The 11,308-nt window shown below is 40.6% G+C and overlaps 1 protein-coding gene across 2 annotated transcripts in view; it reads left to right on the top strand.

Moving 5' to 3' along the window:
• The window catches only part of LOC111982832 (limbic system associated membrane protein), a 470,163-nt gene that overhangs the window by 322,765 nt on the left and 136,090 nt on the right, over positions 1 to 11,308 (top strand). Inside the window, exon 2 of one of the 2 annotated variants that reach the window (XM_024014453.2) lies at positions 5,834 to 5,912. In XM_024014453.2, coding sequence (XP_023870221.1) covers positions 5,834 to 5,912 — 79 coding nt within the window. Of the gene's footprint in view, positions 1 to 5,369; positions 5,913 to 11,308 lie in introns of those variants that run through there. The other variant, XM_024014452.2, reaches the window with a different exon arrangement.

Raw genomic sequence — 11,308 nt, forward strand, 5'->3', positions numbered from 1 at the left:
TGTACCTGTTTCCTCCACTCTTCACAAGGTCCTTTGCTGTTGTTCTGGGATTGATTTGCACTTTTCGCACCAAAGTACGTTCATCTCTAGGAGACAGAACACGTCTCCTTCCTGAGCGGTATGACGGCTGCGTGGTCCCATGGTGTTTATACTTGCGTACTATTGTTTGTACAGATGAACGTGGTACCTTCAGGCGTTTGGAAATAGCTCCCAAGGATGAACCAGACTTTTGGAGGTCTACACATTTTTTTCTGAGGTGATTTCTTTTGATTTTTCCATGATGTCAAGCAAAGAGGCACTGAGTTTGAAGGTAGGCCTTGAAATAGATCCACAGATACACCACCAATTGACTCAAATGATGTCAATCAGCCTATCAGAAGGTTCTAAAGCCATGACATAATTTTCTGGAATTTTCCAAGCTGTTTAAAGGCACAGTCAACTTAGTGTATGTAAACTTCTGATCCTCTGGAATTGTAATACAGTGAATTATAAGTGACTTTGTCTGTAAACATTCGTTGGAAAAATMACTTGTGTCATGCACAAAGCAGATGTCCTAACCGACTTGCCAAAACTATAGTTTGTTAACAAGAAATTTGTGGAGTGGTTGAAAAACGAGTTTTAATGACTCCAACCTATGTGTATGTAAACTTCCGACTTCAACTGTATGTCGACCAAATCGTTTTTGTTGTTGTTTATTCCATGTGTGAAGCAATCTATTTGTGGAGGAACCATGATAGCTTTTGCCAAGCCAAATATTTAAGGAAAGTCTGTTAACAGAGAACACATTGGTGTGACTGATGTTTTGGATCCAAACACTGCACACACAATATGATTATTTTGTTTATCTGGCTTGGCTTGGCATGTAATCAATCTATACTGCTGGGAATGAAAACAAACTTGCTCGCCATGCGTTTGAATATCAGTTTGGACATTATCAGCACTYAAGTCAGCGTAAAGATCTCATGACTCACTGGACAACATTTGATGACAGAGGAAACTTCACCAAATAGGCAGAGATTTACACTAACAGCAAACCACACTTTTGCTGAATTCCAAATGTATTCCTGGCCCATACTTCCTACGCATTCCTGTAAATCTGAAACAATTGGATCGGTGTAAATAATGTGACAAAAATCCCACCGATCATTTTACACCTGATCCTGAACCTGATCAATCTGGTACTTTCAGCAATATCCTACGGTAGTGCCGAGGTAGTTGATTTGGAATTCAGTACTAGTTGAGGCCCTAACAAGGTGTCTCCCTCATCAGAAACCCTAAAAGGAGGTCAATCACCACTTTGAGCACAACACCGCCATTCTCTTTTGTCTTTGCTGCCAGCTTGAGTTTTGCTGACACACGGCTCATCAGGCCAAGGTGTAATTCAATGTGTTCCTCCTGTGATATATTGCTGAGTGCGGGTGCCGTATCCTTTTTTCCTGCACATCATGCATTTCGCTGCCAGGAGCTCGTGTATGACGGGAARGTCAAGGTAAATTATGCATCCACTCTTTTTTTCCCCACAAAGAGAATGGAATGAATCAGAACACACTGTAAGTGGGCGTGTTCGTTAATGTTCCCTTTTCCCTTTTGACACGGGCCATAGTAAGTTAGGTAATAGCGTGATCTCATGGGTGAGAATGCCTCATTGATCACCCAAATTTTAGTAATAGTCATAGAACCATTGGTTTTCATAACCAGGTTACCCTACACATTTCATGAAGAATCATGCCTGGCAGAGTTCAATAATGATGAACCCTTTTTACCTGAAATTGCTTCTCCAATATTTATGAGTTTGTGATTTTGGAGAGGGGGATTGTTTAATGAGGGGATAACAGACACTCTTTGGTCAGCTTGGCAGGCTTTAAATGGGCCTCAATCAGGCATATTGGTGCACTTCATTTCAGGTTCTACATTTGAATCTCATTCAATGTTCTCTCAATACAGTTCACTCACTCAGTGTTCTCTCACTACATTCTGCTCTTAGGCAATAACAGTTTGGTCAAAGACAGAGGAACAAAACATTCTCCAGACATGTGGAGTGACAACATGGAGCAAATAGCAATCGTCATGACAAATCTTCACAATGCTGCATGTTATGAGTAAGCATAAATATGCTAAGTAGGAGAGTAGGATTACGGTTGTTTTTCTAATCTCTAAAATGCCTCTAAAATGCTATCCTTCATGCATGTGGACTTATAACTATTCATACTGTACCTTTAACATCGAAATTCACTAGCTAGTACTATTAATACTGTATTACCATGTGACTTGCATGTAGTTCCCAACATGCAACAGGGGTTTCCAGTGTTTCAATACCCCTCTTGAGCTTGGAGCTGCCCAATAGCATGGTACCAGGTCTGTCAGGCTTCTTTCCTTCAGCAGTGTACAGTGTGTGGGGAAGAGTGGGGTGGTCTGTGTGAGGAAGGGCTGAGAGGGTTTCTCTAGTCTAGTGTGTGGATGAGGGAAGGGTGATCGGACAGGAGGAGTGGAGTATCACTGACCATTTGTTCAGGCTTGGCAATAGATGAACAGTAACCATATCATATGGTGACGGTATGGTGGGAAAGGAAGGAGGAAAGGATGGGAGGAGGGGAGTTCTCTCCCTGTCTTCTCTGTGTTCTTGGTGCTCAGTCACGTAACTGTACTGCAGTAGGATAATGCGAATGCAGTAGGATAATGTACAGACTGTGAGGGAGGAAGAGAGAGGGGGTGTAGCTCTAAATGATCTTTGCCATGTATCAGTGGAAGGCCTATGACAATGAGCATAATGTTTAAATGGGATATTTAGGACCAGGTTAAGTTACATTTTTTGCACTGGTAAAAAATATGTATCAATCATTTTCCGAGGAGAATAAGAGCAAAGCTAGAACATGAAGTCAACAGTGAGTGAATGAAAAAATAATTGTCACTTTAATGTTTCATGAATTATCTTAATATTAATGTGTTATTGATCTACTTGATCTACTTTAATGTTGTAGCCTTATTCACATGCTTAATTAATCTGGCCCAGCATTTGAATAGAAGAGTTTATCCATACTTAAAATCAATGGGCCTTAGTATGCATAGAGCTTGGCAGTGTGTAAACTATTATGTCTCTAAAATAGCTAAAACTTCTCAGTTGCTTTTCGAAATGGAAGATGGAGTTTGACAAGGAGCATGAGGATGATCCACAGCGGAAAGCATTTTAGTGCTCCCTCTAATGTACTAATATTAGCACTTCCATGAACTGCCCCATATTAATTATGCTCATAATTCCCTCCAATCTCTCACAGATGCAGTTCCATTCTGGACTAATCTCACACTGAAGCCTCATTGCCCCATGCTGCTGATGATAAAACCGAGAAGCCAAGTGTGTTTTAGTGCTATACTTCACAATTTATTTGAACCACAGACGGTTCCTATAGGCCAGGGTTCCCCAATCGGTGGCATGCAGGCTGAATTTGGCCCGCGTGTGATTTAATTTGGCCCCCCAAGTTTTCTGAGTCATTTTTTATTGCATATTTTTTATGTTGGACATAAAATACTGTAAAAACACCAGCAAATCAGCTCCAATTGATTTTAATTTGTGAAATCTGTTTGGGCTTCTTGTGGTCAATTTGCAGTCTACAAATGATTTATAATTACGTTCCGGCTCCCTGACCATCCGCTCAAGAAAGAATTGTCAGACGGCTGAATCTAGTTGATGATCCCTGCTGTAGGCTACATTGGCAGTCAACAAAAAATTACATTTGATCATTAATCATAATAACAAATAGTGGTGTTTATTCAGGATATAAACCCAGGTTCAATGTCGCAGATGAAGACGCCATGCAGTGAATGCCGATGGTTTTGACTATTTTTCCCTCTATGATCAATTGTGCAATACTGTATGATTTCACTTAACAATTAATTAAACTGTGGGGTGATTGAACATAAGGACACAGCCTATTAAATCTGTTTCCTGGTTAGCAAGAAGAAAATAAAAAACTTATTGGTTGGCACATTTACATTTCTGATGAAGTTGAAGGCATGCCCTTGCATCTCTTGCCCTTGCTCCAGTGACAGCCAAAGTGATTATAATTACCATCCTTGTCAAAATCAAAGCCAATGTGTCTAGACACAGTTTTATGATGACAGATTGGGCATGACCCTATAAACAATAAACAACTCTACCCATCAGCTCTTTCATCTTAAGTGACTTTATCCAAGCTAAATGTGATGAGCGTATTAAAGAGAAAATGTATGTCTGAACAGTAATCTAACCCCAAAATAAATCTTCACTGTTGAATATGTTCCTGTAGCCTTTTAAGAAATATATTAGCTTACAAAATAGAARACGTAAATAATATTTTGAGACAAAAAAAAAATCGAACATAAGCTATATCAAGTCCTTACAGTGAAATGGTTACTTACAAGCCCTTAAATGCTTTAAAGATTATTAAGAAAAAAAAGTGTTAAGTAAAAATAGATAAGTAAAAAATAGAAAAGAAAAGTAAAAGTAAAAAGCAACAGTGAGGCTACTGTATAAACAGGGGGACTGGTATAGAGTCAATGTGCGGGGGCACCGGTTAGTCGAGGTAATTGAGGTAATATGTACATGTAGGTAGAGTTAAAGTGACTATGCATAAATGCATATATAATAAACAGAGAGTAGCAGCAGCGTAAAAGAGGGGTCTGGGTAGCCCTTTGATTAGCTGTTTAGGAGTCTTATGGCTTGGGGGTAGAAGCTGTTAAGAAGCCTTTTGGCATTCAGACCCCTATATGYCATTCAGTTCTGTTGGTGTCAGCAGTAGGATGGTAACCTCCAGAGGTGAATTGAGGTGACATTAGACAAGCAAGGATGTTGTGCACCTTGTCACCTTACCTTACCTGGCTATACTGCATACCGCTCGACAAGGTCTTCAGTGTTGAGCAATTGAGCTCCATAGCTGGGCTATACTGGTGGCCCTACAGTCATCTTGAAATACCTGAAATAGGCTATATGGGATCATAGAAATAGAATGACAGAATTATTTGAGAATTATCATTCTATTTCTATGTATGAGGGAAAGCCAGCACAATGCATTCAATACTGTGGATGAAAAGCCTGCCCCACACATTTTATAAAAAATAAATAAATAAATAAACATCAACCAATTAAAATGTGAACCTGTAAGCCCATGAATATGATTTAATTAACTAAATGTTCCTTCTAATTTCTTTGGGTTACGTCATGACCATGTTGGCATGTAGTCTTAACTGTGGACCTTGAACAACAAGCGAGGCATTTACTTAGACACATAGCCAATGACTTTCCTCTCCTCTCAGCTGCCGACCGCAGTTGTGTCTAGTAGAAAGGGACCTCAGCTGGTGCTGTTGTCGTGACAACCAAAAAAGGCGCATCAGACTCTCGTGAAGGGGGCAGCAGTGCGATGTATAAGCGGGGGTGGGGTAATCGGGTAGAGAGAGCTCTAGAGTGAGAGGCGCTGGTGACTGGAGAGGTTTGAATTTCCTCCCCACCTCTAAAGAACTCTGCTGCCTGTCTATCGCAGCCTTTACGCGGGAGCTGAAAGCACAGTGGAATACAGGGCTTTCAGAGAGGGTTTACGGAATATATGTTTTCCTCCAAGCCATTTTGTTTTCGTTATTTTAACGCGTATTTATCTTCCCCAACATCATAGAAGCCCTTAGTCACACTTTGTCCTGGAGTAGGWTATTGCCACGGGTCGGAGCGCCACTTCAYTTCCCTTTTATAAGTCRAAACACTTTCTCTGGGYTCTCTGCGCGTCCGGTTAGGAAATGCTGGTCGGAAGGAGACCGTGTTGGAGGCAATTGCAGGCTTCTTTTTTCAGACTCCTGTGTCTTATTCCTACAGGGTTCCCCGTCCGAAGTGTGGATATGCAGCGAGCGACCGACAACATTACTATCCGTCAGGGTGATACAGCGGTTATCAGGTAGGTCCCTGTCCAACTTTCCATTCATCCGCAGCCTCCAAGTGATGCTGAGTTTTGCATGCAAAGCATAGAACCAGCATGGAATGAAATGATCAATGATTCTATTGACACGTTCGCTAATGTGTAGGCTACTGATGCCTAATGTTATCTAATTTAAAATATTGAAATGTCACATGATGTGTTTTACATTAAATAGGACATCAACTAAGTTAAATACTCATCAGTAGGATATGAGAAATGTAGTGATAAAAATATGCATATTTTTTTAAAGTGTGGATTTCAAGAGACTTATTTTCATTTTGATCTGAAATGCGATTTGATGTTGCTCCGTAGCCTAGTTTATTATGTAGTCTATGCCACAGTCACATTATCATCCCCAAACTGCAAAATAATGATGTAGCCTAATTTAAACGACATTGCCCTGGTATTCATTGGAAATCACTGAAAACGTTAAGTGTGTCATAGAATTGCCACAAAATGATGTCCGGGAAGCGGCAGATTATAGGAGGCTACTCTTTTCAATGGGGGAGAGTACAGGCAAGTGGTGCGTGGGGTAGCCTACAATACATAACGCAGTTTGCAGTTTGATTTCCGAATTGCACAACAGCCCATATTACCCGGTTATGAAAAATAATTCCAAAGCACCATAAAAGCTTCACTGTGAATTAAATCCATATTTTCTTTGTGCCAATTATGTCGGGAGTAGTTTTAGCCTAAAGTTAATCACTTCCCAGACAATGCAAGCTGTCAATTTAAGGCTATTATGTTATTGTTGGACACAGATGTCATTAGTCACGTGGTCACAGCCATGTGTTTTTGGACTGGCAGGTCAGTGAGGGGCTATGATTACCCCTCCCCCTCCCCAAAACGAATTATGCAAGACACAACAACAATATTTCTCTCTTTAACTCACTCTCCCTCTCACACACCCCTGCTGATTTTTTTATCACTGAATTGAAAAGTATGCTAATGTAGAGTTTATTTGTGGCATAGCCTACATGGTTAAGAATTAACCAAAATGACTGAAATGTCTGAAAAATAGCTAGGAGGACATTTTGCATTATTGATGTTATGTATGATATTTTTATTTTTTGTAATGTTAAATYAGAGCAATCTGATCTTTATAAAGCATTGTTAGGTTTTATACCCATTGTGAGGTGCATGCATTGCACCAGACAGAGAGAGACAAAGAGAGTATTGTTTTATATTCGCTGACTGCAGTAGACGGGTTGTCAATGGAGTTTGGGAATCATTGACCCAGACACGCCCCTACTGGGCTGTATTGCCTTACAGTGCCTCTGCATGCCAAGCTGTAATATTTTCTCTATATATACACTACATGACCAAAGGTATGTGGACACCTGCTCGTCAAACATCTAATTCCAAAATCATGGGCATTAATATGGAGTTGGTCCCCCCTTTGCTGCTATAACATCCTCCACTCTTCTGGGAAGGCTTTCCAGTAGATGGTGGAACATTCCTGTGGGGACTTGCTTCCATTCAGCCACAAGAGAATTAGTGAGGTCGGGCACTGATGTTGGGCGATTAGGCCTGTCTCGCAGTCAGGGTTGAGGTCAGGGCTCTGTGCAGGCCAGTCGAGTTCTTCCACACCAAACTCAACAGACTCTTTCTGTACGGACCTTGCTTTGTGCACAAGGGCATTGTCATGCTGAAACAGGAAAGGGCCTTTCCCAAACTGAAGTTGGATGCACAGAATTGTCTAGAATGTCATTGTATGCTGTAGAGTTAAGATTTCCCTTCACTGTAACTAAGGAGCKTAGCCTGAACCTCCTCCACCAAACTTTACAGTTGGCACTATGAATTGGGACAGGAAGCGTTCTCCTGGCATCTACCAAACCCAGATTCGTCCATCGGACTGCCAGATGGTGAAGCGTGATTCATCACTCCAGAAAACGCGTTTCCACTGCTCCAGAGTCCAATGTCAGCAAGCTTTATAACACTCCAGCCAACGCTTGGCATTGCGCATGGTGATCTTACAATTGTATGCGGCTGCTCGGCCCTGGAAATCTATCTCATGAAGCTTCCGATGAACAGTTCACGTTGCTCAGTTTGGAACGCGTTAGTGAGTGTTGCAAACGAGGACAGACAATTTTTACGCGCTACCTGCTTCAGCACTCGGTGGTCCCGTTCTGTGAGCCTGTATGGCCTACCACCTCGCGGCTGAGCCGGTGTTGCTCCTCGACGTTTCCACTTCACAATAACATCATTTATAGTTGACCGGGGCAGCTCTCGCAGGGCAGAAATTTGACGGAAAGGTGGCATCCTATGATAGTACCACGTTGAAAGTCACTGAGCTCTTCTGTAATGCCATTTTACTGCCAGTGTTTGTCTATTGTATGGCTGTGTGCTCAATTTTATACACCTGTCAGCAACGGCTGTGGCTGAAAGCCAAATCCACTAATTTGAAGGCGTGTCCACATACTTTTGTAAATATATTGTATCAATTCACTGTAAATGTTCTCCTACATAAGACTGTATCGGAGCACACAATCATGTTCTAATGGCAAATCACATTCAGATATTATATTGAAGACATTAATTCAATAATTATCTAGCGTCTATAGACCTTAACATTTATATCACACTATCATTTAATTAATTGTCGCACTTGTCGTCTGTAAGGAGTGAGGGATTGTACAGAGTAACGTCATCATCTGATGCAACATAAGACCTATTGAAAGTTACAATAAAGTGACAAACATTTAACTTTCAGTTTAGAGAACTATATACTTGATCCTCTCATGGTGATGCAGTAGTGCAGCAGTGGGAATATCTCAAAACCTGTGGTAGCCTATAGCCTATATTGTTAACCTGTAGGTCAAAGGTGTGCTGACCACTCTGGTGTTGTCACAGCCAGGCCCAGCAGGTTTAGGACCTATAATCCACTTACTGGATTTCCTCTCACTAAATCGCTTCCATCAATTCAATTATTTGATCATCAAGTCAATCAAATTCCAACGTAGTTACTTTTAAATCTTACTAAGGCTCACCAATTGATATCCATTTAAAAATCCAGCCAATCAGTTTACTCAGTGCATTCATTTCCTTCAATTAAGAGTGAGTTTAGCCGTCACCTGGCCTGTACAGTAATATATGTTCTACTCAGTGCCTAGTTGTTTCCTCCCATACAGTGTCACTCAGTGAGCCTAATATTAAAACGTGATTCCTGAAGTTACATTCGTGAACATAAGTTGACTTCAAGTTTACTTTTTAACAGTTAACTCAATTATCAATGACTACACAGCAAACTGCAGTTGTGTGCCCAGTAGCCCAACCGAACAACATGCATTTTTCACTCCCCAGTTTCAACAGGCAAATCGGATAAAAAAATATATAGAAGAACAAGGGCCACTATGAGAGAACTTTCAGGGGGGGCCCCAGGGTAGTCATTTGTTGCATGAGAAAGTGTAGCCAATGTGATTCCATAAGCTGGTTTTGCTGTGCTGTTGGGATATCCGTGGCCTAGAGAAATAATATAGCCTTGACTCCATTACCGATGCCTGCGGCTTAGTTATGACATTACCGGCATAGTTGGAGCTGAACCCTTAAAGAAACTATTTTGTTACACAGTAGCTGTGGTGTACTAGTAACAATGTTCCTAAAATGACGAAGAAAAAGGGCCTTATAACACATGCAAGTAAAGTTACCAAAATAATTGTCCTTTTTCAGCATCAACACTTTGAGAGTGATTAAAATAAAGGTTTTGTAAAGGTTATTTTAACCTCATTTGCTTGGCTAGTTAACCTGTTAAACCCTAAGATTGTTTAAGTCAGTCTCGTAACATGAGATGAGATTCACATGACGTGAATGCGTTAGTACAGCAGTCTATGTTGACGCATTCTTTAGATTAAGTACTGTAGAGGTCCACTGTGGCTTAGAATCATGCTGATTACGTTTTATTGACGTCTTTGGCTGACATTTGACTTAGTACCAGTTGAACATTTTCTTCTCCGCGTGCTTCAACTAAATTCATATCCCAAACGTCTTGTTACATCCCCAAACATTTAGATCGCAGTGAAAGTGTCCCACATTCTGAACTACTTTGAGATTGATACCACCCCAACAACTCAAATTAATCCTTCTCAGAGTCACAGTGAATCACGGCTGGATCTCAAAGTTATTTTGTATCCCTTTGCAGCATTTCTGTGTCACAATGCTTTACTTTTTAATTGCTTTTTCACTAGTTGGCAGTCCATGGCCTGCAGGGTGTGTTCTGATGTGGGAGAAGCGCAGAAAATTGACAATTGCTTATTAAAGCATTAATGACACAGACACCGGGATTGCTCTCCTCCGGGTCAATTATCATTGATTTGACAATATCCGCTCCCTTTCGTGGTATTTGGGTGGAGATCATTGTGGGCTTGTGTTTTGCCCTTAGGCCCGGATGTCACAGACACCCGAATATCCCTTTTCAATTAAAGTATGAAAGGCTCAGTGCYTTTGAAACCTGCTAGGTTCAGATATCAGACTTGTAAAGCAGTTTCTCATAGAGATGTACCGACATAGCAGACCTTGTGTAGCTTTTTCAAGCTACAATTTGGGATCTGGGAATCCTTATAATGGTAATTTCAATTATTTATATATACATATAAAAAAGGTTACATTTCACCAGCCTCATCCCTCAGTTGTATACTGTCTGGCTGTTTTGTTGTTTTTATAATCCCAAACAATAGCTTTAATATGGCCCCGTATTCATCGGATCAGGATCAGACTGAAATACATTGTGGTTTGATGGCTAATGTGGCCTTGAAAGGATGGTGCAATGTTATCTAGGGAATTACTATCTCCTTAGAGTATACTTCAGCCCACGTTTGAAGGAAATCTCATTTTCCTGTAACATCTGTTGTCAAAACAAGATTTTTCTTCTCTGCTGTATAGTTGTACAGTTGAAGTCGAAAGTGTACATACACTTAGGTTGGAGTCATTAAAAATCGTTTTTCAACCACTCCACACATTTCTTGTTAACAAACTATAGTTTTGGCCAATCGGTTAGGACATCTACTTTGTGCATGACACAAGTCATTTTTCCAACAATTGTTTACAGAAAGATTATTTTACTTATAATTCAATGTATCACAATTCCAGTGGGTCAGAAGTTTACATACACTAAGTTGAGTGTGCCTTTAAACAGCTTGGAAAATTCCAGAAAATTATGTCATGGCTTTAGAAGCTTCTGATAGGCTAATTGACATCATTTGAGTCAATTGGAGGTGTACCTGTGGATCTATTTCAAGGCCTACCTTCAAACTTGGTGCCTCTTTGCTTGACATCATGGGAAAATCAAAAGAAATCAGCCATATATCGACATAACCTGAAAGGCCACTCAGCAATGAAGAAGCCACTGCTCCTTGCTCATGGTGTCCATCTATTTGTGA

The sequence above is a fragment of the Salvelinus sp. IW2-2015 genome, linkage group LG22 (genome assembly GCF_002910315.2).
Source record: "Salvelinus sp. IW2-2015 linkage group LG22, ASM291031v2, whole genome shotgun sequence".
Lineage (NCBI taxonomy): Eukaryota > Metazoa > Chordata > Actinopteri > Salmoniformes > Salmonidae > Salvelinus > Salvelinus sp. IW2-2015.